The 27,832-nt window shown below is 42.9% G+C and overlaps 1 protein-coding gene and 1 long non-coding RNA gene across 2 annotated transcripts; both read left to right on the top strand.

The window, feature by feature from the left end:
• Nucleotides 1–3,824: 3,824 nt before the first annotated feature.
• On the top strand, nucleotides 3,825–10,160 carry LOC135375113 (BEN domain-containing protein 5-like). The gene is made up of 5 exons (XM_064607827.1): nucleotides 3,825–4,349; nucleotides 4,880–4,983; nucleotides 5,938–6,053; nucleotides 6,612–6,716; nucleotides 8,766–10,160. Exons 1-5 carry the CDS (start codon nucleotides 4,031–4,033, stop codon nucleotides 8,788–8,790), a joined length of 669 nt encoding a protein of 222 aa, XP_064463897.1. The 5' UTR covers nucleotides 3,825–4,030; the 3' UTR covers nucleotides 8,791–10,160.
• Nucleotides 10,161–22,233: 12,073 nt separating this feature from the next.
• Nucleotides 22,234–23,833, top strand: LOC135375104 (uncharacterized). The gene is made up of 2 exons (XR_010417161.1): nucleotides 22,234–22,329; nucleotides 22,513–23,833. It is a non-coding gene; the product is annotated as an uncharacterized LOC135375104 (long non-coding RNA).
• The last annotated feature ends 3,999 nt before the right edge of the window (nucleotides 23,834–27,832 follow it).

Below are 27,832 nucleotides of genomic sequence, written 5' to 3'. Positions count from 1 at the left end.
AACATACCAGTTCCCGTTATGCACAATATGCCACATACCTGCTACTGGTTTGACTACTATAATACCTGTCATCCTCACAGGTATAGATATGCTCCCACTGTGACAAGTATGGAGTATACCTGCTGGCTTTGTAACAGGTATGGAGTATACCTGCTCCCTTTGTAACAGGTATTGAATATACCAGTTCCCTCATTGACTGGTATGGCTTATGTCACACATACATGCGCTCACACTAGCGCATACCTGTAGTTCATGACAGAAACAAATTAATGTTTCATGTTCAGCATGCAAATCTGCATTAGCAGAAGTGGTAATGAGTTTTGAATCTGTGTTGTGTTGTTAACATATATTCCGCATCGCTCAGGCTTGCCTGTCATGAAGTATATATAGCCGCCTTGTCTGCACCTAAGCCATTAACTGTCTAAAGTGGTAACGAAGCTAGAGTCCTAGCCATTGTAAATATGCTCCAGAACATAACATTTTTATGTAAGAATCACACAGATATTTCTACGCTGGAATGACATCCCTGCGGTAAATAGGAATGTACGGTATATACATGTGTTCAAGTGAGCCGGAGCGTTCACGAGGAACCACCAATAAACAGCCCTGTGCCTTATCTCTGGTGCAGCTAATACGCATAACAATGCTAAACACACATGAACAAAAATTAAAAATCAAACATATACTATTAAGAATGATTCGTGTTAGAGGACTGACATAAAATACACATGACAAGTGGCACTGATGAGGCCCGATGTGAGATCATAATGAGGTAGGTATTCGCGGGGCTTTTTGCACCACTATTTACCTCTTCGCTGTAAAACTTATACTGTAGGTTCACATCGGTACAAAGAACCATCGTCACATTTACCTTGGACAACCTGGGTTGACCTGTCACGACCCCTTTCCTTTTTTTTTCTCACTTCTAGTAAATATAGCCCCTTAACGGGCACTAAAATGCAAAAACAACATACCCTCAAATGAAAGTCAGTGTTTCAAAACAAAATGTGTGCGGGTGTTTCAAACAAAATGTTCCGAATATGTGCGGCATGATGCGCACTGCTTCATTTTTCAATACTGTAGTTGTAGCCCACAATGGTTAATGGTCCTCGCGAATGTTCCACTGACAACATTTGTCTTCATGTCCTTCGAACAGCGACACAAGTGCACTTCACAACGCACACTATGTTTTTCACCGGGCTTCTACATGGCATGGTACGCACAGCTTGCTCTAAATACGCCGATGTCGAGCTGAAACGTCGTTTACTCCTTAGCGCCAAAGCAAGAAATAGTTCAGTATAATTTTCATCGTATCTTCGTAACTGAATCAGTTTTGAATTACGGTAACACGCACGAAATTAACGTAGCACGTAATGTAATCTGAAGTTAACTTTTTGTTGCATTTTAATGCCCCTTTAAGAAAACTGTGCAGTTCGAAATTGGACATTCAAAGACAGGTAAAATGTAGTGCAGCATGCAATATTAATCAAGTTCAATCAGGTTAGGTATGCTACAAACATAGCAGCGCTCTTCAGAAACAAAATTAATTAGTAGACATGGGCGGTCTACATCCAGCATGTCAATAACTGACAGTGCTGAGGTTGGGTCTACAAAACACTCCTTGATGTGCACAGGCATGCTGCTTTCAACGGTCACAATTTCCTTGCACACCAGGAAGCACCTGCGTGTGCCATTTATGCGGCGTACTACACTCTAAGTCTTTTCACACCTTTAAAGGTGTAATAACGTCGTGCATGGCGCACGCCTTTTTCGGTGTAATTTTGATAACATCATAATGGAGCACGGTTTCCCACAAATTTTCTTTACTCGAGTTTTGTCTGTCCTCCAAAAATTCAGTCTTGCAACATCTCAACATTGTTCAACAGTATTGTAGACGCTTGCACGCGCTCGATTATCGGTAGCGATGCATATATGCATTAGCTCGTACCTACGATATCCAAGACATAATGAAAGCAAGATTTGCACTGACACTTGATCTTTAGTAATGCTTTCCAAATTTTGTAAAATATCATCCTGGAGATGCAATGTTACCCAACCAGGTTGAATGTGCATAGCGCACACCTTTAAAGGTGTGAAAAAGTTTACAGTGTACGTAGTAGTCTCCTGCTACTCTGACTACAACACAAGAGTTCCTTCTGATGGCACGTGAGTAAGCTGTGCTATGATATACCTGCTCCATGTGGACAGCTCTTGTGTACTCGATGCCACTGTTCGGACAGTCACCACACACTTGCATGATCTGCCTTGCTTCTGAGGCTGTGAACCCAGTGGCCTTTTCCTTTCCTAGCATACAGACGGTTCCAACATACGACACACTTTGAAGCCGTTTCTCTCCAAGCATGCCCTTACAGAGAGCTTTCGTACGTGGAGGAAGCACATCTGAAGTCAGGAAACTGCTTAGCTCCTGAGTGAGCACAACTCTCTCGATAATTTGCATGGGGACGCCTTTTGATGCGGTTACAAGCTTCACGATAGTGCCGTCACCAGGTTATCCGCCAGATTGCCGCGCAGGTTATCCGCCAGTTCTGTCTTCGAAAGCTCAATTTGGTGTCTGATTTGCTTGGCCATTTTTGTGATTACAAATGGAGCCCTTTGCCCTCAGTTGTCTCAAGTCATAAGTAATGTTGCAAGTGCCGCAGAGAAAGTGTTCGTCCAGGGGAGCCTCGCAGGTTTCACAATAATAGTGATAGGTCACGAAATCAGCATTCTTCTTCGGCCACAACTTTCGGAACAGGAACAGTGATGGTGGCAAAACAGTACTACCAAGTATAGTAGATGGGTAGAAATCCAGCGAACCGGTAGAGATGTAGGAAGGGAGTTCCCTCAGGACAGAAGCCGGCTTCTTCGACAGAAGGCGGCTTCTGTCCTGAGGCAACTCCCTTCCTACCAAGCATAGTGTTGATTATACTCAAAGGTCTTGCAGCGCAATCCACGACAAGCCGTGCCCAGCAACAAAGGCCATCACCATAATGATTGCAGCAGCCACCGCGGTTTGTGAACCTGGCAGTGTAGCCTGGGAGAGCTCAAAGTGTACATCCTCATTCATCAAACGATCTGCGTCTGGTGAAGGTTCGGTACTGAATATGCGCCAATCCTACCCATTTCAGCATCATCGTCACTGTCAATCGACAGGAGCCACATAAAGTCATCTGCAGTGGAAGAGTTATCTGTGTCATCCTCTGCTGTACCAGCCTCTACTTTGGTGCCAGCAGGGCTCGTTTCCTCTTCGGGGGCCTCATATTGTGCAGTCTCAACAGCATGGAATTACGACTATTTTTAGTTCTGATGTCAATCACTCGTGTGGAACAACGACTTTCACTGCTGTCCTGATATGGCGCTCTAAATGTCGCGGGTGTGCTCAACTCAACATCCACAGCACTCATTTCTGCATTGACTTCACCGGCGGAATGGAGATTTTCACAAAGAAGCGCGATACTCCTTGTGTCTGCTTCATCTCGATGCGGGTAACATTCACACGTAGAGCACACGCTTGCCTGTTCAGGTGATCCTTCGACGTGCGCCACGGACGCCTCATTTTGTACAGCAGTTTTAAGACAGCCCACCCTCTGCCTGTTTTCGCCGATTCTGGTCCTCGGAACTTTGAAGTCTGCATCCTTGTACAAGTATGCCTTGCTACTTTGCTTTGGAGGCATATCACCTGTTTCTTAAGCTCCTACAAGCGGCGCAGATTGCTTGAAAAAAAAAGTTTTTTATACTGCGGTGAGAAGCGTTCACAATATCCAGCAGCAGCTATCGTTTCGATACGCATGTAGTGTGGCAGCCACTAGCATGATGATCGCGATGCCATGAGAGTCATCCCGTCACATGGTGAAGTTATCAGATATAATGTAAACTTTGACACAACACACGATCCCCGGTAGCCCCACTCATCTGCAGTTTTCATTTTCATTTGCACGGCATGACTAAAAAGCCAGTTCGTTTGAGCATTTCATAGGGGTTCCATTTGTGGAGCTGGTTTGTATAGATTTGACTGCTTTGCATTACTCCGATGGGCAGCGCCCGGCAACACTGGGCCCCACTATCCGCAATACGTTCCCTCCGCAGTTGGCGTTCTGCTTTTCCCACGTGGTTTTTGTTAGTGACTGTGTACTGTGTGGTCTCATCAGTTTCTATCTTGGAAGACATTATGTATGCATATGTGCGCTACATAGAAGACGATGTCCCGGCAATCTTACCGGTATCGCTTATAAGAAATTTTCACCCTAAGAGTTGCGATGACTACGACACAACGAGTGTGAAGAAGGCATTCTGGGAGTCGAAGAGCGGCCAAGATAAGAATTACAATGTGAGGGTCTTGCTACTGGGTGGTAAGTGCCATGACATGCATTCACTGTTGTGACTTGCATGCAAATACAGTTATCTCCGGGAGACGCTGTTGTATCAACCAACGACGGACATTTTTGCTGCCGTTAGGCCTCGCAGGGCGGACACGACGGACGCGTACATGTTCATAAGTTCGTTAATTAGGTTAGTCCGAGATTAGGTCGATACAGTGAAAACTCTTAGTCGCGTAGTACGTTGACATTCAGTGTTCTAAGATCCCAAATCACGAATTAACAATTTCGCGTACGAGTTTCCCATGTCTGTTGAAATTCTTTTAGCGCGCAAAATTACTTTCGGTCATTGGATGCCGGAATAGCATATGTTGGTTAGTTCGTGTCAGGGTGCCGAAGTTCCACGTCCGCAAGTTTTTGCTACCTTATGAGTTTTTTTGGCGCACGACTGTGGATTTCAGGTAGTCTATTTTTAACATCGGGACCGCGAAATATTTATTTCCAGGTACACATTGCGTCCACATTCTGTTGTTCTCACATAAGGTTTGTATATTCCCTTTTAGAATCAGAAAAAGACCTCATTGTGGAAATGGCTAGCAGGCGAATGGCGATTCCCGACATAATAGAGGGGGGTTCAGACGCAGCTTCAAATGACGCAGTGGACGAGGTAAGAATATGCTGTCTTTAAAACGGGTGGTGTTCTCTCTTTCTTGGGGGATGTTTTCAGTGTTGTGCAGGTGGGCTACTGTTTTGTGTGTCATTGGGTATTTGTTCCTGAAGGCTTGTTCTATCTCAAATCAGAAGAGACAGTACATTTGATGTCTCAAATTGCCTAACAAAATTATGTTGAAGGCATCGGTAAGTTAGGAGAAACAAACGCTTTCGGAAATTCAGTTTCAGGAAATCTCTCCACTGTGTGGTTTTTGGGATTGGTGAGGGGGAAAGACTGCTTATCAGAACACTATGCTGTGTGTCTATGTAACTGGGCAAATTTTTGTTGAGGTTTGTTAGATAAAGGCTCCCGAAGTATACAATTTTTTTAAGATGTGGGACTACTGAAAGACGTATCGCTTACATTCCTGATCCAGTTGATCAACAGATAGCCATATCATAGCAATATGATATGGCATATGATATAGCTATATGATATATATATGAAGGCACAAAGCTCAATCCTGTCTGTTTTGTACATTGTGCGAAAAACTGCACTGATTACGGTGATTTTTGGGGCTCTGAGTCGACTTTGGTATTTTTTTTCAGATAAACAACAGCACTGCACAGGAACCTCTTGAGCCCGCAGTGTAGAGAATAGCGAAAGCGTTGCTTTCTCATATGTCACCGAGGGCTTCTGCATGTATATATCCCCCCCCCCGTCAATTTAATTTTGTTCCCGCTTTGAGACATCAAATGTATTGGCTAGTTGGATATGGAGATGGAACTAGGCCGGAGTGTGGTCATGATCGTCATTCTGCATGTTGCACTGAATATTTACACACAGTATTGGTGTAACATTCAGTTACAACTGTGCCTTTATGTTGCAGCACAACGCACCTTCCCGTGTTGCTTCGGTAGGAATTAACAATGTCTTTAACGAGCACTTATCCTCTGCTATTAAATTCAGGTCCCACTGAAGGAGCCCAGACATCAAAGGGAAAAGAAGAAAGAGGCTCAGACGAAACAGCTGGAACAAATACTCAAAAAACAGAACCAGGAAGACTCAGGAAGCAGTGATGAAAGGTGATGGAACTCATACCAAGGAAGAAGTTGCTTGTTGAAAGACAGAAACGGAGGGAGGTAGAAGAACAAAACTGCAATCTTCGGAAAGAGCTTCTAACTGAGATAGAACTATGCAGGCAATTACATGTTGCAGTACTGGAAAAATTTGGTATTCAGAACAGGTCATCGTGTCCCCGAATACACCTCTCCAGGGCCCTCTGACACAGCTCAGTTCATTTTCTACTCATAATTAGGTGATGTTTGTTTGTTGGGGTGGGGTGAGATGCTGCCGCAGAAAGGAAAAAATTGGGCACCTGGCTATGTATTGGCGAGGCACAAAATCTTGCTGACTGACAGCTGAGGCAAACATGTTTTGTGATCTGCAATATTGAAAGCCTTTTTGCCCTCCAGGATTCCGCGCTGCACTAGTAGATTTTGTGTGTTCCAGGGCTTGTGATCACATATTCTCATTTTGCCGAGTTTATTACCGAGTATTTTATCGGGTATTTTATCGAGTCTTTCCTTGTTCCATTACGTTCAGCAAATGCTTACTAGCAATTTACTTCCTTCTTCAAACAGACAAGGCGCGCCGTGCCTAACAAGCATGCGCCACGGCCCTTTTTGGGAAGGTCATGTGCCCAAAGTACTTCAACACGACCGGAATCGGTCCTCGTCGGTGGGGAGGTAGGAACCTGGTATGCTAGTACATATTCCCGCCTGTTTACATTCTAGATAGTTCTTCAAAACATTTAGTAGTATTGAGAGTACGTTGAATTTATTAATAATGTCTCTTTAGGTACATCCAGGGGTCGACAGTGACTACGGTAGCGATAGGGTCGTGGTAACTGATCTGGTTTCTGAAAACATGCATGGAAACACAGATTATCATGCAGCCCAAGGTTGACGGCTACCTTTCTGTGGTTAAATACGCTAGGGAAGCACGAAACTATTTTTATGGGTTCAGACACCGAATTAATGCCGAGTATTCACATGAAGTGATCATGCATCACACCCCGCATTACCTCAAACCTCTTCCCAGGAGAGAACGTACATCATGCTTTTCTTTGGTAGTGGGGAAGCCTTATCTCCATTCCAAGCTGCTACTTTTCTGTATTTAGTGGCAAAAGCATACATCCAGGTTCCTTCGCATGTGATCATTGACTGCAAAAAGTTGTATCCCTCATATTAAAACAGGTTTCAAGTGCTGCTCAGAGCTTCCCAGAGGCTGCCATACACATTCATTTCTGGTCAAAAGCTAGGCGTCGGAAAACCCATCTTGCACAGAGTTTGCAGAACTGCGATGTTCACTGGCACGACTGCAGTGAGGTGGAAGTGTTCACGTGGTTCATGAGTCACCATACCCGTTGTTTTCCAAACTGCCCCCACTATTCCTACACTCTTCCCCCTGGCATTCTTTGTTTTCCATGTTGTGCCTGTTACCTTTGCAAAATCTCAGCTGGTTTGACGTTCTCCTGCACAAGAGGTAAGATTATGCATCGATGTCACACAGACACGCTGCTCGACACCATCATAGCTGCCGCTGCTGCATGTGCATTTCTGTAGGTGGAGCAGCAGCTTCACCTATGACGGCAGCGAGCAGAGTGTCTGACTGTGGGACAACGATGCATGATCATGTTCCTCATGCACGAGAACGTCAAAGCAGTTGAGATTTAACAGATTACAGGCACAACATCGAGATCAAACAATGCCAGCGGGAAGGGTGTAGGAATAGTGGGGGCAGTTTGGAAAACAACGGGTATGGTGACTTACTAACTGCCGAACTAACTGCTCTCGCGCCGGTGGCGCGTAGCTTAAAACAAAGGCGCGGGACGAGAATTGGCAATGGTGCTGCCACAGCATGATGTAGGTTGTCTCCTGGAAAGTCCATGGGAACTGCATTCGTTAAAACGCTGGTTAATAATGTCCGGTACTATTCCCGGTTGCTCAAGGGTGTCATTCGAGTTTGGTGTGTATATGCTCATGTTGAACACAAGGAGCATAGCCGTAGCGAGGCAATTTTGCGCCCAAGACAGAGTAAATCTCAAGCGCCCCCTCTCCTACTGCCGTCAGAAGCCCTGTAAACAAAGAAATGAAAACGCTTATTTGCACTGCCAATATCCAAAAGTACTCCGAAAGCTGGGAGACGACGTAACGGGGAAAAAACTAGAGAATTCCGACTTAACAAAACCAAATAACAAGATTTACTCACACGTTTCGTACGTCATGCAACGGACATCATAAGTACCAAACTGAATGAGAGATTCCACAACCAGTCACTATTTGGAAAGATGGGAGTATTGGTATGGAAGGGGGCACAGTTTTTGTTACAAACCGAGGGGTCACCACTACATGCCAAGACTCTAGAAGTTTTCTGAGTCCCCACCTTTGTTCTCGGATCAAGGTCACTGCGTTGTCGAAGTCAAAAGCAATGCACCCATGTACCAACAATGTTCAGTAAGCTCCGTTGTAAACTATGTGCCATGCGGTGCGCTGTTTATGTTCTTTGGAACGGGCGTTCCATTTGGCGAGAACGTAAGCAGGACATAAACAGCGAAACGAACTCCGCCCGTCACTACGGCGCTGCCAAGGAGCATTGTACTTATCCTCAGAAGTTTTATTGAACTATATCTACTCGCTGATTTTTCTTGAGTACATGTCTGTCAACTTGAACAACTTCTGTATGTTACTTTTGCTATGCAGTACTAATCCTTCCCTATCCTCTGTCTCGGCTAGGTGGCTTTACAAGATGGAATCGTGATCAAGTCCGAAAAGTTTGAGTGGGTGCTTGGTTTCTTCCAAAGACTCAATGTTCTGCAGGGACATGGCACGGACACTTTGGACCGCTGAGGGCCTCTCCGACCGAAGTGTCACTGGTGAAGTTTCCAGGCGCTTCGCTAAAGATGGAGCGGAGGGCAGGAAGCGTCTAACTCCAAGGAAACTAAATGCTTTGGGCAGTGAGCATATAATGTATTCGTTAGTAGATGGGCACCTTGGTACATGACCCTATGATGCAGCAAAACAGGAACGGGGACAAACATGAGAGACACGCTACACCTTGAACCAGGTTTGGTACATTAACAAAAAAGATGGGAGTTCTTCAGAGGCACGAACATGTGATATACGGTTATTCAATGGCGACGGTATCTGTCCCAGGTTTCTGAGTTGATAAGAACAAGTTGCTGTAAGAATTGCTCTTGCTTTGCTCACCCAGTTGTCCCCTTCTTGTGCTGTCATTTTTGTTTCAGCTACGTGGCGTGTGTGCTGATCGTTTGAAAATTACATTCGTACTTTTATATATGGCCTCACATGCACACAAATCAACGTGATACGCCAATAGGGAGTTCTGAGTGTTTTTATTGTTAACTTCCCCCCTGTGTTCGCATAGCATTTCATTAAGCCACCGTCCGGTCTCAACTACATACCTCTTGCCACAAGATAAGGGGATAAAATAAACTCTCTACTCTCTATACATCCCAAGCAGCACGATGTACTGAAAGTAGAGCGCAATAGGGGTGGCTGAGGTGGAAGGCTTTGAACAGACTTGTGAAACTAAACACTGATAAGATATATACTGTCCACCCCTATTGCACTCAACATTCAAGTACATTGTGCTGCATGGGTACATATGTTTCTGTGGTTTGTTTTACACGTAGCTGCATTGTCTATCGCGCACTCTTCTGGGTAGCGAACTTAGTCTACTGGCCACTGATGTGGCCACATTGACCCCGTGTTTGTTAAGATTTCCATAAACTGTGCAATTTTGCGCATACGGAATCACGACTGCTCTCATCCGAGCTTCATCTTCATCCTCTTGCTTTCTTTTGTTCCCTTGGGCGTAGTTTCTCTTTATCACCCCTCTTATGAAGTTGACGGGGTGTCCTGCTTCCTTTGGTCTGCCGATCTGATTTCCAGAGCCGTTGGTGACAGTATGAACGCAGCTTTTCTTCAAGCTCATGCGGAGTAGGGTTGTGGTCAGACCTATCTTAATCATGCAAGAGTGGTTAGACTTGAAGCCAAGGATATACTTCTGCTTTTTCTGAGTGTATCCCCAGACGTGGCTGGGACAGTATATACAGGCGTTTTTCTGAGATTCTTGGCCTGCGCGTGATCAAAGAAGAACGTGTGCGTTGGGCGTACTCAGAAAAAACGCAAGTCCATCCTTGACTTCAAGTCTAACCACTCTCGCATGATAAAGATAGGTCTCACCACAAGCCTACTCCACATGAGCTTGAGGAAACGCTGCATTCATCGTGTAACCAGCAGCTTCGCGATTCAGATCACTAGATTAAAGGAAGCAGGATACCACATCGACTTAATAAGAGGGGGCACAAGCCCCTAATGTCTCAGAGATATTTTGAATTAGCACACTTGAGCCCTTTTCCATCTGTTGGTAATGACGAGTTTTTCACGTAGAAATATCGGGGACAATGTACCCTTGCCCTCTCTCCCCGTTCCGCCGCCCCTGGTCACAGTACTAATAACTGACATCGTTGTGAAAACCACATGGTAACCTAAAAACAATCACAGCAGTTGCTGAGGCGTAGGGGAACATATGAGAGTAGACAAATTATGCAATTATTTATTTTATTGGCATTTTTTGGTCAAAATAGGGGTGCACGAATTATGCAGTGGCACAAAATAGTCTGTTTTCTTTACGAATTTCGCATGGCTCAGAAGGACTACACTCATAATACGACATTATGGAATGTTGCTGGGTGACCAGAATGTGTGCATGTGATTGAAAAGCTCTTGCTGCTATTTTCTTATACCTGACTATATTCTTAGTGGCCATAGGGATATGGCCATTGTCCATGCTGCATTCACCGTCTGCTACTGGTTTTCCTGTGAGTATATTCTCATACCTTTATTTGTCAACACGTTACCAATCGCACTCCATGTTTCAAATGCATGGAGTACATCAAACGCAAGCCGGACCCACACTTCTCCAATGAAGAAAGGTACCAGCATCTAACACGGCACTTAAGAGACCTGCTCTCGGACATAAACCGCAAGAAATAAACACTAGAAAACGTGACGTCGGTTTCGTTCTATTCTTGTGCATGGGGAAGGTAGCAGGTATTTCTTTACAGCAGGCGCGCCACAATTACTGGCATACCGGAAAAAGCAGGTATGCCTGTAAGGCAGGTATGCCTGTAAGGCAGGCATGCCGGTATGGCCGCATGCCAGTATGGCACGCATGCCGGTATGCCATGTGCCGTGCTGTGCCATGCTCTGCCCCTGTGGAATGAATCGTGAAAAATATTCTGGCGTTTTAGAAATAATTAAGATCGAACATGCAAAATTTTCGCGTACCACTCGTTGTTTTGCGATACTAGGCGGACGAAAAATGCGCTTGAACCCAGTCACATTATATCATGTGAATGGTCCTGTAAAGCTTTCGGATGATACTAATCCAATGGTGGCAGCCATCATCTGCTGGGGTCTCGCAATGGGCACATTTTACGTTTTTTGGAACTTCCACAACGTTCTTTTGCCAATGAAAAGGGTGCGACTTTCACACTGCCTGGGGGACTGGTGGCAACCTGAAACAAAAGCTAGGTTGTTACCACTGGATAAAGATAAAGACGAAGCGCTTCGTTTCCTCTCACTACTTTGTCGGTATGTTCGTGGACTGGGGCTTCTCGTCAAGGGCGCACAGGAAACTTCCAGTACTCTCCCACGGTTTGAATGAGCCTGACGGAACTGGGAGACCATTGGGTAAACGTAAAGTGATGCTCTGGGGACACTACAACAAGCTCACGCAGTGTGGTCATTCACTTCTCCGTCAGCGGGAGACCTGTAGCAAAGAAGAGGTTGAAGGCCGCGTGCTCGTAGGTGAGGCGCGCAAGGCAGCAGCCTCGTGGACCCTGCCTGACAAAAAAAATCGCTGCGCGTTTCTCGGGTAAAAATAAAAGATTGTCTCACTTGGCGTCTAAAGTAGAGGCATGACGCCACCTTTTCAACAATAATAAAGGAAATCGAAGATGGCGTTTTTGAGAAAATTGAGATGCAACATAGGCAATTTTCGCCTACCATGTGCGATTCTCAAGCTAATAAAACAAAGAACTGGACTGAGAAAAATGAACTTTATAGAGCACGAAAGGTCTTTCAACGTCCTATCGAATGGGACTAAGCTCGATGTCCTCAGACGTTTCGTCATGAAGCAAATTGATAACAAACTTTGGCCTTTTTGAACGTTTACGCCAAGTTTGCCATTTTCTTCACAGAAAATCTGTGGCCCTCAGAGTTCTGTGGGTGGCTTTCGACAGTGTCTATGGTGCGGCCTATATATAATCACAAAAAACCTCCAGTTCCTAGGCATAAAATCAGCGGTGCTAGATCCCGTCAAAGTCAGTCCAGAAGAAAGCGCGCTCAAGCATCCTCAGACTTTCCTCCTCTTCCTCGCGGAAACTACCCCACGCACGAGCGTCGCACGTGGTGCGATTTGCTTCGTTTCAGCCTCTAACATATATTTTTTCTGGGCGAATTAAAAAATACGACTTTCATCCGTTGTTCGATTTAAAATGAAACTACCCAGCTCTGATTGGTCTCCTTGCTGCGTCGAACGCACTGCTCTGCGGAAAAGTTGAGCCGCTCCGAACTCTTTTACGTCCGTGCGTGGGAACTGTCCGTTAGCTCGTTGTCATGGTAACTGACGAATACAGGCCAACAGAACGGATGCCTGTGCGTCAAAACGCATCAGTGAGGACCAACATTTAGAATATTGGTTGTTTTTCGTGATGTTGTCAGAACGATCGTAACAAATATAGGATAAAGGTAAGCTGTATCCTACTTGAGCACATGACTCTGCTCCTCAGAATTATTTGAATTTCTAAGAACATGATATATAATGCCGCATGTGAACTCTGTTATCTGTGTAAGGACATTAATTGGTTGACGAAAACCGAAAGATGGTAATATTATACCCGGCAAATAGCCGTCTGCTGATGTTGTACCGAAATAAAGTCGCCCACTATAATCGTCTTTTCCTTAAGCCAAAATTTGGATGTCGACATATGTGTTTTGCCAGGTATGTTTGAAAGTTCTCTACGGGCGTTCTGACAGACACCACGAACCCTTCTCGAACAGGTTTCAGTGCAGGGACCTCCAAAAAATCCGGCCAAGTCGGCACTCTGAATTCGCATAGAATTTTATAATCATACGAGTGCAAGTGATGGTCTCACTGGTGATGGTGCAAGTGATGGTCTCCACCACCACCGCCACAATTTTGTGTGTGGGCATCACACACAAATAATTGGTCCCGGGCATAAGATGTAGAACCACATGCTGTAGCAACGTGTTTTACAAAGAATGCTTAGTAGCACAGAGAGAAACAGTATTGGTACACTGAGCTCAAGTGGAACCCATTCATACACAACCCTGTGCCGTGGCCATGATGGGCCTTCTCGCAGGTAGTATAGATAGGTGTCGTATAACGGGGGTCCAGTTAGCAACCTGGACCCCTGACCCGTGCCCTGAGCCCTGCGCGTATTTTTCCCAGCGCGGCGCGTGTGCGGAGGGTTGTCCGCGCGCTTATAACATGCAGAGACATGCAAAAGAAGGGTGAAAATATATTTATTAATGCCAATTGTAATGCCAATCAAGTTGAGATATATTTAATAAAGCCAATAGTGCTGGGAATTGTGCCAATTGTGATGCCAATCAGGTGAAGAAGAAAAACCCAGCCGAAAAACCTTCACGACCTGTAACAGAAGAAACACAATACACATAACAAAGAATATACTTATTACAGGTACGATACAATATCATTGAATAGGTATCACAGATCAAGAACAATATTTTTTATTAACTGTAATCATACACACAAGTCTTCAATGAATCAGAATTAAAATGGAGTAGCCCGTTTAATCAAAGAGGATATTATTAATCAATATGATTACAATCAAAATTACAAATTGTATTATAAAAAGCCTAATATTCATATACGTGAGAACCATCATTGCAGTAGCGGGAAGTTCTGATAGTTGTATGTAATTAACTGTGAACAGCAGAGACCCAGGAAGACCATGGGACAAGAACGACACAAACACAAGAGGAAATAAAATCTATAGCACTACAAAGAAGATATTCTTTATCAAAACAACAGAGGAAGAGAATAATCTATAATTTTAACTATCATAAAATTATCCTCGTGACACAATCTAATCGAACACTATACAGTCTTCATTCTAAGAGACACTACAAACCTTACTTTCTTTATGAATCCAACATAGAAAATAGATATGTTAAAAATCAACTTGACCACATAGCACGCTCCTAGCCAACAACCAGCTCTAATGATATCTGCCCTGATTTGTTGAAGACGGGTGCCGATAGATGTATGGAAGACCACGGAACACGAACGACACGAACACAAGAGGAAATAAAATCTATACCACTACAAAGAAGATATTCTTAATCAATATGATTACAATCAAATTACAAGTTGTATTATAAAAAGTCTAATATTCCTATACCTGAGAACCATCACTGCAATAGTGTGAATATCTGTCATAACAGTTCGAGCGCAATTCCAACATTATGCATCTTTTAATTTCTTATTAAGTGAACAGCATAGATGTAAGGAAATAACGAGAAACAACACAATCAACAGCTACAATTAATAGAGAGCCAAACCTGCGCACCATCCAACACATAGATAAATAATAGCTAATCAATCTATCAAAAGGAGAAATATTACAATATAGCACAGACTTAATGCTCTAAGTGGCGACATCTAAACAACAACATAATTTATCATTGAACCAATCTCGGGTATATCTGGGAAATCTCGAGTATATTTTGTGAGTTGGATCTACGTTTATGTGTGACCTGCATTGATCTGCTTATTATAATTAATATAATATATCTTCCATTGGGTTTACGCATAACGGTCATCTTCATTGTATACGGTTAATCATTTCTAATGGCGGTTGTGTGATCCGTTTTTCCCAAAATCTGATTGCCACTTGCAAATTATTTCATATACGTTTGTGTTAGGAAGATTACGTGACTACAAATGTAGATTTCACCTGCACATCATGCTTGTAAAATCCTCCATTTGCGGCATTTGATAATAGATTCGCTTTTTGCTAAGACTTCATATTATCTCGCAGGCACTGAACCCGAATGCGATTGTAAAAGTCGATGACACTGTGTCGCGAACGCTTTGACTTATCCCGCCGTAATCAGTTATCTTGCCTTATTCCCCATTTTGCCCTATCTTGGACGGCTCATTTTTCCTATCCAGTCATACAAACGGACAACTGTGTTGACGAATATATTTATTTATTTATTCCGCACTCCAATTGGGTTGCCTGTCAAAGACGCCTTTTCTTCTTCTTTTACTACGTCTGGGCTGGTGCAACTGATTGAGAAATATACGTGCACTGTGGAATTTAATTCATGAAATATGACAAGTTTTCACAAAAGATTAGTGATCCCTTTTTGTAATCGTAGACTGATGTATCATGCCTCTAAATTTCAATGACCGATCCTTCTCCGGCAATTCTATCCTTCGGATGTTGAACTTGTACAGAGTGTAGTCAGGTAAAACCTATTTGATGGTCAGGTCTCATTCCATATGAGAACTCTAACACACGGTGAGGAATATTCGTTTCTTTAGCAATCTTCAATCTAATCATAAGCTGTTTTCGTTGCAATGTGTAGAATACATTACAATGATGACAAAGAATACAATTATTATTTCAATTATATGCTTGTTTATTCCGATAAATTACAATTCTATTCCAAACTCTGAAGTTTTCGTTTGTTGTCTTGATTCATGAATTCTGAAGACATCAAGCAGTTTATTCTGATTATTGGGCGCTTGAATCCAGCGTTGATCAACGCAGGTGATACGTTGTCGCCGTGTTTGCTCCAACAACTTGCTTTTTTTCGCGATCAACTTGCACAGTCTCTTATTGATGTTTCCTTTCTTTGTATGAAGATTCTTGAATAGCGTACAAGAGTGTATTAGATGAAAATCGTCCGGTGGTCCACCATAATTGATATGTTTGTTGAGTTTCAATAAGTGATGATATATCAGACCTTGCACGACAGTATTGAACTTCTGTTCATTCGACATCACTGACTGGTAGAATAAAATAATTGCGTTGTCGTGGTAGTGAAAGATATCACGTGATAAGATTTTATGTACTTTCCATCTCAGATATATGTAATTTCAACAAATCCGTAATGAACTGTGTGATATAGACCGCTTGTATATGATAATTAATTAGTATTATAATTATTGATATTAATGCAATGCCCATTGCAACGATTACAATTACATCTGGTCTACTGTATTTCAATTCTTCGTTAACAAATCTCCAAAACTCTGCCATCAATCCCAGTGGCCCTTCCGACGTTGATGTGCAGATATTTTTATAAGTATGACTTATGGTAGCGAGTACAAAATCTGTCCATCTTTTCAATGTAGAACAATTGTCTCTTCTCTTTTCAAGTGCGCGTCTACACTTAATTAGAAGCATATCTATGCTCATTTTATTGATTAAAATTTTTTAGAATGTGATTAATATCCACATGCCATGAGAATTATCGAAACTGATTTACAAAAAGATGTGATGAGTAAGAAAAAATGTGCGCTTTCAATGATTCTATGCAGAAGGCCATACTAGAGCCTGTCCATCCCTAACTTGATGTTGGTGTTGGGGGTCGTCGGGTTTCATCACACTTTATCGCATGAATCCACTTGTTGATCATGTTTATTCATTGAAAATGACAAGTTTCTGTACAGATTCTACAGTGTATTCACGCTGCTTGCTTAGAAATGATTTGTCTGAATGAATTATTGTTTTGTTTCAGGTTCGACTGATATTCTATGAGTTGGACATCATGTATGCATGATGTATTAATTGTGTCGTATTTGTTTCAATTGTTCACTCGATTGAGATAAGTAAAAATAATCTCTGAGTTGGGAATAATGCCTCATATTTGGGTAGTTTCATTTTAAATCGAACAACGTGTGAAAGTCGTATTTTTTAATTCGCCCAGAAAAAATATATGTTAGAGGACAGCTCAAACGACGCAAATTGCGCCACGTGCAACGCTCGTGCGTGGAGTAGTTTCCGCGTCGGAGAGGAGGAAATTCTGAGGCTGCTTGAGCGCACTTTATACTGGGCCGACTTTGACGGGATCTAGCACCGCTGATTTTATGTCTAGGAACTGGAGGTTTTTTGTGATTATAGGCTGCACCATAGACACCGTCGACAGCCACCCACAGGACTCTGAGAGCCACAGATTTTCTGTTAAAAAATGCCAAACTTGGCGTAAACGTTGAAAAAGGCCAAACTTTGTTACCAGTTTGCTTCATGACGGAACGTCTAAGAACATCAAGCTTAGTGCCATTCGATAGGACGTTGAAAGAGCTTTCGTGCAGTATAGAGTTCATTTTTCTCAGCCCAGTAGTTTCTGTGTTATTAGCTTGAGAATCGCACATGATAGGCAAAAATTGCCAATGTTGCATCTCAATTTTCTCAAAAATGCCATCCTCGATTTTGTTGATTATTCTTGAAAAGGTGGCGTCATGTCTCTACTTTAGACGCCAAGTGAGACAATCTTTTATTTTTGCCTGAGAGACGGGCAGCGATTTTTTTTGTCAGGCACGGTGCACGAGGCTGCGGCCTTGCGCGCCCCACCCATGAGCACGCGACCTTCAACCTCTTCTTTGCTACAGGTGTACCGGTGAGGGAGAAATCAATGACCACACCGCGTGAGCTTGCTGTAGCGTCCCCAGAGCATCACTTTACGTTTACCCGATGGTCTCCCAGTTCCGCCAGGATCATTCAAACCGTGGGAGAGTACATGAGTTGCCTGTACGCCCTTGACGAGAAGCCCCAGTTCGACGAACATACCGACAAAGCAGTGAGAAGAAACGAAGCGCTTCGTAAAGATCTTTATCCACTGGTAACATCGTAGCTTTTGTTTCAGGTTGCCGCCAGTCCCCCAGGCAGTGTGATAGTCACATCCTTTACATTGGGAAATGTACGAAAAACGAAACGAGAGGATAGAGAGGTAGCAAGCGAGCTGGCGGTATACTACAAACGTATTTTAATTCGCGATGTATTAATTTTTGCGAATCGTATTTTGGAAGTTATTCGCGGGTATTTAATTTCGCGATTCCTGGTCTGTTTCCTTCTGCGGGATCATCGTCAGGCTCTGTTCGCGAGTACAATTTTTCGCGATTTTTAGCGGTCGCGAAATTCGCGAAAATTAATACATCGCGAATAAAAATACGTTTGCAGTGGATTCATAACTTAAAAACCCGAGGCTAGGGGACATAAAAACGACAACACAGACAGGGTCTCAACCTTGAGACATTTGAGACCTTGTCTGTGTTGTCGTTTTTTTGTCCCCTAGTCTCAGGTTTTTAAGTTATGGAAAAACGAAAGTTTCGAAAAACGTAAGATGTGCCCATTGCGAGACCCCCGCAGGTGATGGCTGCCACCATTGGATTAGCATCATCGGATAGCTTTAGACATGACCTTTCACATGATATAAAGTGACTGGGTTGAAGCGCATGGATGCCAAGAGGATTAGTGAATACCACACCGATGGTTTAAAGTGACAGTCCGGTCGAAAACATAGGTCTGGGAAACACCGCCTTATGATTTCTAATACTCCTCACAACAACTGTGCAAAATATTTCAGAAGAAATCGTATCGCACGATTTATAATCGACATTTTTCTATGCCGCAGTTGGTCCCGAGTAAAGGCCGCAGTTGCTCTCGCGTGACGTGCATAAGAGCAATGCCGCACGTGACTTGCGCATGCCTGTTTGCGCGATAGTTGATTGTTGCGTGCTAGCATTTGTCCATTATGATGTTTTTGAGTAGCAATCACGCGTTATGTAGACTAAAATGCAGAGTAGCGTCGATGTAAACACAGGTGTCACGACGTAGCCTTCTGTTCAGTACACTCATAGACAAAAACACCTCTCTGCATTCCCAGCAACGGCGCAGTCCTCCACTCCACTTTGTCCATTGGGGACGTCATACTCACGTGACGGCTGACGTACATAGAGGATCATTGGGGCAAGGAGTATGCGAGGGAGAAAAACGAAACCGGATGTCTTCAGAGGAGTCTTTTTTATTCGATATCTCGAAAACCACGCCGTTTTGTGAGCTGAAACTTTCCACCCAGCATGTAAGCTTCCGTGACAGTTGGAAAAAATGAACTTCCGGTTTTCCCGGACTGTCCCTTTAAGGTATACCTACGGCTACAGGAAACGAGAGATTTTAGTTGTGCATTGTTCCGTCGGAAATTTTGATTCCCACGGTGGCACTGACACATCTCGTGGAGGGCGAACGTGTTATATTTGAGAGCAGCAACATACTGTCATCACAGCGGTCTTACGGGTTTTGTACCACTTTTGTACCTGTGGTTTCGAAATAACGCTACGGAGCATAATACTAATTAAAGAGAGCATGCACAGCTTGGGAACTATCACTTATTGCGCTCAAGCCAACAGGTGGCTGCAACCACGCGGCCACAAATTTGTATTCTCAGATGTTGTAACTTTCTGTCCCCTGTAGCCGTAGTTCTGCCTTCCTAATATTAACTCGCACGACAGCCTCATAGCGTACGTATGTGCATTGCCTCAAGCACATGTGCGGGAGAATAGTGAATATGCGCACGTACATACGCACACGTCGTGCGTGCGACTCCCATGAAAGTGTGTAATAGCTAGTTCAAATCGCCCATGAAAGTGTTGCCCTGCGTCTCCAAAGGAAAAAATAAACATACCATATGTATCATAAGTGCAAAATAAGTACATAATGCGACATCCGGGCAATAAATTATAAAACAAAGACTACGAAGCAAAACGTGCTCGTAAACATACGATGAGCGCCTTTGTGTGGAAATGCGTCTCAATCAGAAAGAGAAAAGGTACTTTACCAGCAGCGCAAAGTACCAGCATAATTCTGCCCCTCTGGAATAAATCGTGAAAAATATTCCGGATTTTTAGAAATATTAAGATCGAACATGCAAAATTTTCGCGTACCACTCGTGGTTTCGCGATACTAGGCGGACAAAGAATGCGCTTAAGGTCATGTCTAAAGCTATCGGATGATGCTAATCCAGTGGTGGCAGCCATCACCTGCATGGGTCTCAATGGGCACATTTTACGTTTTTCGAAACTTTCGTATTTCGTACTTTTACCAATGAGAAGGATGTGACTATCACACTGCCTGGGGGACTGGCGGCAACCTGAAACAAAAGCTACGATGTTACCAGTGGATAAAGATCTTTACGAAGCGCTTCGTTTCTTCTCACTGCTGTGTCGGTATGTTCGTCGAACTGGGGCTTCTCGTCAAGGGTGTACAGGCAACTCATGTACTCTCCACACGGTTTGAATTATCCTGGCGGAACTGAGAGACCATTGGGTAAACGTAAAGTGATGCTGTGGGGACACTACAGCAAGCTCACGCAAGCCCGTGGCTCAGTGGTTAGCGTGCTAGCCATGTCACGTCGAGACTGGGAGGTACAGGTTGGGACAAAAGTTTCTGGAACACGCGAGCGGCGTATTTTTTCGTCGGTACGACACCCTAGCGGCTGGCGGAAGCAGGTGAGTTCACTACTTCGGAGGGGTGCAATCGTGCGATGCCAGAGACACAGCGGTAGTTCCGGTATCGCCTGGTTGTGTTTGGGAAGTGAAGCTAACGCTGTGTGTCACTAACAGCGAACCCTTCCACCCCTCCGAAACAGTGAACTCACCCGCTTCCTGCAGTCGCTAAGGTGTCGCACCAAAGAAAAAGTACGCCGCTCGCGTGTTCCGTAAACTTTTGTCCCAACCTGTACCCGGGTTCGAATCCTGGTGCCGGCTGTGCTGTCTGGGGTTTTTCCTGGGTTTTCCTCAGACGCTTTCAGACATATGTCAGCACAGTTTCCCTAGAAGTCGGCCCAGGACGCACATTTCCCCAGGGCGTCAGTCGTGACGTTGCCCACATACGTGAGGCCGACAACGGCAAGCCCTTTCACCATCACCACCACCACGTCAGTGTCGTCATTGATTTCTCCGTCAGCGGTACACCTGTAGCAAAGAAGAGGTTGAAGGTCGCGTGCTCGTGGGTGGGGCGCGCAAGGCCGCAGCCTCGTGCACCGTGCCTGACAAAAAAAATCGCTGCCCGTCTCCCAGGCAAAAATAAAACATTGTCTCACTTGGCGTCTAAAGTAGAGACATGACGCCACCTTTTCAAGAATAATCAAGGAAATCGAAGATGGCATTTTTGAGAAAATTGAGATGCAACATTGGCAATTTTTGCCTATCATGTGCGATTCTCAAGCTAATAACACAGAAACTACTGGGCTGAGAAAAATGAACTCGATACAGCACAAAAGCTCTTTCAATGTCCTATCGAGTGGTACTAAGCTTGATGTTCTTAGACGTTCCGTCATGAAGCAAATTGGTAACAAAGTTTGGCCTTTTTCAACGTTTATGCCAAGTTTGGCATTTTTAACAGAAAATCTGTGGCTCTCAGAGTTCTGTGGGTGGCTGTCGACGGTGTCTATGGTACAGCCTATAATCACAAAAAACCTCCAGTTCCTAGATATAAAATCAGCGCTGCTAGATCCCGTCAAAGTCGGCACAGAATAAAGTGCGCTCAAGCAGCCTCAGAATTTCCTCCTCTCCCACGCGGAAACTACTCGACGCACGAGCGTCGCACGTGGCGCGATTTGCGTCGTTTGAGCTGTCCTCTAACATATATTTTTTTCTGGGCAAATTAAAAAATACGACTTTCACACGTTGTTCGATTTAAAATGAAACTACCCATTTCAGAGTTGTGTTTCACATTTGATTTTTCTGTGTGGTTCATCTATATAGAACTTTCTGCTGCAAAATATTGCAAAAATTGATGTAATTAAATTTGTTACTCGTTTTTGATTGAGTATTGTTTCTATCATTGAATACTTTGGACTTTCTCTACATGTTCAATAAAAAAAAATTGCCTCTGTACAAACTTAGCCGACTTGTCATCTACTTTGATGAAAGCCTTCCATTTCAAGGAAAGGATGCGAAAAAATAGTGATCCCCACGAATAATATGGGCATCTATTTGCGCTGCACAATAAAATATACCGCCTTTGTACTATCTTATCTGACCTCAAGAGCACCCTGTTTGCTTGAAGAAGGAAAAGGAATATAGCCCCCAACCCTTTGAGTGATAAAGCATGTGCAGTGCTTTGGTCGTATAGACAGAGAGATAATGTCTCTCGGCTTTGAAGAAAAACAGAGATCCTCTCATGGTGCCTGGGTGTTGGATTCATAAAACAAAGTAAGGTCTGTAGTGTCTCTTAGAATGAAAATTGTATAGTGTTCGATTAGATTATGTCACGAGGATGATTTTATGATAGTTAAAATGATAGATTATTCTCCTCTGTTGTTTTGATTAAGAATATCTTCTTTGTAGTGGTATAGATTTTATTTCCTCTTGTGTTCTTCTCCTATGGTCTTCCAGGGTCTCTGCTGTTCACAGTTAATTACATATATTTTCTATGCCTTGGACACCTTCATCAGGGTTCGTAGTGTTTGTTAGAATGAAAATTGTATGTTGGTCGATTTTATGATGGTTGAATGATGGATTATTTTCCTCTGTTGTTGTTTAAATGTCGCCGCTTAGAGTGTTCCCCTGTTCTTCAGCGTTAAGTCTGTGCTATATTGTAATATTTCTCCTTTTGATAGATTGATTAGCTATTATTTATCTATGTGTTGGATGGTGCGCAGGTTTGGCTCTCTATTACTTGTAGCTGTTGATTGTGTTGTTTCTCGTTATTTCCTTACATCTATGCTGTTCACTTAATAAGAAATTAAAAGTTGCATAATGTTGGAATTGCGCTCGAACTGTTATGACAGATATTCACACTATTGCAGTGATGGTTCTCAGGTATAGGAATATTAGACTTTTTATAATACAACTTGTAATTTGATTGTAATCATATTGATTAAGAATATCTTCTTTGTAGTGGTATAGATTTTATTTCCTCTTGTGTTCGTGTCATTCGTGTTCCGTGGTCTTCCATACATCTATCGGCACCCGTCTTCAACAAATCAGGGCAGATATCATTAGAGCTGGTTGTTGGCTAGGAGCATGCTATGTGGTGAAGTTCATTTTTAACATATCTATTTTCTGTGTTGGATTCATAAACAAAGCAAGGTTTGTAGTGTCTTAGAATGAAGATTGTATAGTGTTTGATTAGATAATCTATAGAAAATTATAGATTATTCTCTTCCTCTGTTGTTTTGATTAAGAATATCTTCTTTGTAGTGGTAGAGATTTTATTTCCTCTTGTGTTCGTGTCGTTCTTGTTCCATGGTCTTCCAGGGTCTCTGCTGTTCACAGTTAATTACATACAACTATCAGAACTTCCCGCTACTGCAATGATGGTTCTCACGTATATGAATATTAGACTTTTTATAATACAACTTGTAATTTTGATTGTAATCATATTGATTAAGAATATCTTCTTTGATTAAACGTGCTACTCCATTTTAATTCTGATTCATTGAAAACGTGTGTGTATGATTACAGTTAATAAAAAATATTGTTCTTGATCTGTGATACCTATTCAATGCTATTGTATCGTACCTGTAATAAGTATATTCTTTGTTACGTGTATTGTGTTTCTTCTGTTGCAGGTCGTGAAGGTTTTTCGGCTGGGTTTTTTTCCTTCACCTGATTGGCATCACAATTGGCACAATTCCCAGCACTGTTGGCTTTAATAAATATATCTCGACTTGATTGGCATTACAATTGCATTAATAAATATATTTTCACCCTTCTTTTGCATGTCTCTGCATGTTATAAGCGCGCGGACAACCCTTCGAACACGCGCCGCGCGGGGAAAAATATGCGCAGGGCTCAGGGCAGGGGTCAGGGGTCCAGGTTGCTATCTGGACCCCCCACTTATACGACACGTATCTATACTACTCTCGCACCTCGAAAGATTTGCGTTTAGAGGCTCGTATCATGCGCCCCAAGATCATAGTGTGTGTATTGGCATCGAGGCGGAAGGCCAGTCACAAGGACTGGCTCCCATATGACTATCTCAACAAGCTAGGACTAAAACTAGAACAAGTGCAATGCCAACTTCTGCTTGTGAAATCACATCACTTTAAGGATTGCTGTTCTTGCTAGCAAGATCATAGTGATAAGTAGTTCCGATGTCATTATGCTGGTACCAATACGGTTGTGTAACGATCGAAAAATACTATGATCGCATTAAGCTTTCTCATTGTTTATAGTGAAACGACTGTTCACCGATTCACAGAACGGGGGCGCCTCTTCGTTTTTTGTTTAATTGATTTGCGGTTCATAGGGCATATGTTTGTCACTATAAGATCTATATTTTCTGCAATTGAGCTCACTATAGTGACATAAAGGTTCTGCTGATTTCTGAGAAGCTGCGCGGTTCAAATATATACGTCAAATATATTGACGTATACAACACAAGATTTTCACACTGAATACCAAAAATTTGAAATCTCAAGCATTTCTGCCCTAGATATAGAGCACTTCGAAATCGAAGTGCTGTTGTAATCGCCATCAATACAAGATGTAAAGCTTACTTCGGCTGGTATTTTTTCTTGTTGTTCAAACTGAATAATAAGAAAAGTGAAGGTCCCGATTGCATACCAAATGCGTCTTTGAAGCGTTATCCCGGATGGGTATCGCTGTATACTTGCAAGCAGACTTGTACGTATTTAGAGCATTGCATTTAAAATACTGTATTTTAAATATAATTAGATACAATATATTGGTACTCTACTCAATACTTTTTCTTTTGTGTATTTGTACTCTATTTAAAATACATTTTATGGTATTTTCTCATCAGTACTCTAATTACATATTTTGGATCTCCCTCTCAAACTTTCTGTGTCTCGTTTTCTCATTATCTTGCTTGTGCAGTGGAAATTTCCTGAATCCCTTGGACTTAAACCGGCCATTGGCCCTTCTTGGAAGTCCCCATTTAGAGATCTTGCCCCATGTGTACTAATGCTTGGCGAGTGAGGGTTCTATTATGCGTGCCCTGACGCGGTAATGCCGAATTACCTCGCCGAGCAGGGACCTGCTAGAAGTTTGCTTTGTTCTTGGTGCTTTGTGCTTAGCGGAGTTATGTGGTATCTCTTTGTCATCTTTTTGGGGCTTGTGTTCAGATGACTCCGTCACACAGGGACGGCTTGCGTAGTACGCAGGGATTAGGTGATTCATGTCACATAGCGGCGACTTGCCGCATTGACCAGCGACTGGTGACTTTTTGCGTTCAAGGATAAATAGTATCTTAATTGTATTTCAAATGCTTTTTGAAGTATTTCGTACTCTATCTTAATTACTTTAATTTTCATGTATTTATACTCTATGTTAATTACATTCTGACGTCAGTATTTATTATCTTATCTTAACGACATTTTTGCGTGTCTTGTACATGTCTGCTTGCAAGTTATTTGTACCAATGTTTATGAATCGAGGCTACTGCCCCTGGAGAATACCTAAGGTTGCACCAGTTCCCGAAAAGGGTGATCTCCCTTATGTTCAGAACCACTGACCTAGTACTTTGATTTCATCATGTTGCAAGATATTTGAGCACATTCTTCAGTTGTCATGTGTCTGCTTTTTAGAGGAACACCATATAACTACTAATTGTCAATATGGTTTCAGGAGAGGTTACTTTATCATTTATCAGTTACTTTAGTTTCCCCATGACATTTCACTGTCAATTGACAAACGTCAGCAGACTCATGTGGTTTTTCTAGATAAAAATTTCACAAGGTGTCGCATGCAACGCTCCTACATAAATTGCACTTCATATTTAAAAACGCATCCAAGCAATAGCCTTCAGTTTGTTGAATTCAACGAGACATTTTCAAATCCTTTACCAGTACATTCTGGGGTCCCTCAGGGATCAGTTTTAGGACCCTTATTGTTCTTAGTATTCATAAATGACATTGCTGATTATGTTAATGTTAGCATAAAGTTACTTGCAGACGTTTGTATGGGTACAAGGAAGTTAATTCCATGGAAGCCCAAGTTGCTCTGCAGAACTCCCTACATTTGATAACAAAATGGTGCGAAAAATGACCAATGACCGTCAACGAGCATAAGAGTGTCATGATGACTTTTACCAGTAAAAAGACAAATGTACTCAAATGTAAAATAATATCAATGATCTCTGTCTTGTTCATATGAAGCAGTTCAAATATTTATGTTTGACCTTCAGCGAAGACCTGGAATAAACATATTAATAACGTACTTAACAAGGCCAATTCAAGGGTGCATTTCTTACGAAGCACTCTTAAGAATGGTAATTCTAATACCAAATTACTCGCGTATAAAGCTTTAGTTTGCTCAGTGTTAGAATATATTCCTGTGGCATGGTTTCCGACATCAACCACAAAAGATAAAAGATTGCAGCACGGAATGACTCTGCGTCACAATTGTTGCAATTAGCGAATGTTTCCCGTGAATTAGGCTTAGCCAGAGTACCTAGACGCATGGCAACCTGAGAGAGAATACCTTTGAACATAGTCGATTCTTCATTAGAATGCACGCGGGTAACGAGAATACCTGGGCGCGAGAGTATAGGTAGGATCTAGGCCCCCATGTATTACACCACGCCTGAAAGCTTCGTGATTTCCCCACTGAGTTAGTTCACTTATGGGCCATATGGCGCTCACTACATGGCCCAGGATGGCGATGCTATTGGAACCTTGCCAAGTTTCGTTGCTCCGCGAGCTTCGGCACAGTTCTGTACCTTCTTCTATACCTGTACCTTTTTCTATACCTCGCATGCATGAGGATTTCTGAACAGTACATGTACAACATTTTCTTTTTTTTGCTCCTTTCAGGTGGATCTATTTCGATTGTGGAGGGACCTTATGCATTATAATGAAGGAAAAGGAATGGTTTCTTTGTTTTGTTTTTTCATACCTCAAGCCAAGATGCCTCAAACTCGGCTCTTTTCTCTGTCTTCTTCTCATGTGAGGGGACGGTAGGACTAACTGATGCGGGACCAGTTACTTCTAAACGCGTTTGAAAATCCTATATCCTATTGCGAGAGACCTCCACAGGGGACGTCGTCCTTTTGGGTTGTGTCTGTTCTCGCGGATACTTCATTTCCCTAAGCACGAAGGTTGTCGGAGATACGTTTTGGTGTGTATTGCTGTCTTTAGATAGAAATGGAGGTCAGCATCAGATCAAAATTATAAGTACTTCAACTTTATATAGGGAAACATTGATAAAGCAGGTTGCAGTACTGTACATAAATACACGCGTACGATTGCAATATTTACACTAGTTCAATGATATGACGCACATATTCCAAGTCATGTAAGATAACTGCTCGCTTTAGTTCAACTTGATCGTCTTGCGCGAGAGTGGCTTGGAATAAAACTGCCGGAGTACGTCCTTTTTACTTTTGAGTTGCTGAGCTTTATTCGAAAGAAAGGGGCGCAAACATTTGGTTAATATTAAGTTCGCGAGAGCCTGTGCATGGTCTGCTGAATCCGGGCACTGCAAGATAGGGTTCCTTGCGAGATGTGTCAGGAAAGCCTCCCGGACAGCACACATCAGTTGCGGCTTTACTTCTAAGTATTTCAGAGACTCTACAGTGACGTTGTGCAGTAGATAAATTAGTCCAAGAAAGTTCGGCGTCAGACAGGTGAGCTCCGCTCCGACGTACGAATAATGCCATTCATAGGCGCGTCTGTTCTTGGAGCCTCAACCATAGAGCAGCACTTGTCACACTCTAGGCTGTCCTTCAATGTGCGGGCAAGGTATCCAG

Source organism: Ornithodoros turicata, chromosome 1 (genome assembly GCF_037126465.1).
Source record: "Ornithodoros turicata isolate Travis chromosome 1, ASM3712646v1, whole genome shotgun sequence".
Lineage (NCBI taxonomy): Eukaryota > Metazoa > Arthropoda > Arachnida > Ixodida > Argasidae > Ornithodoros > Ornithodoros turicata.
This window is presented reverse-complemented; position numbering and strand designations above follow the sequence as displayed.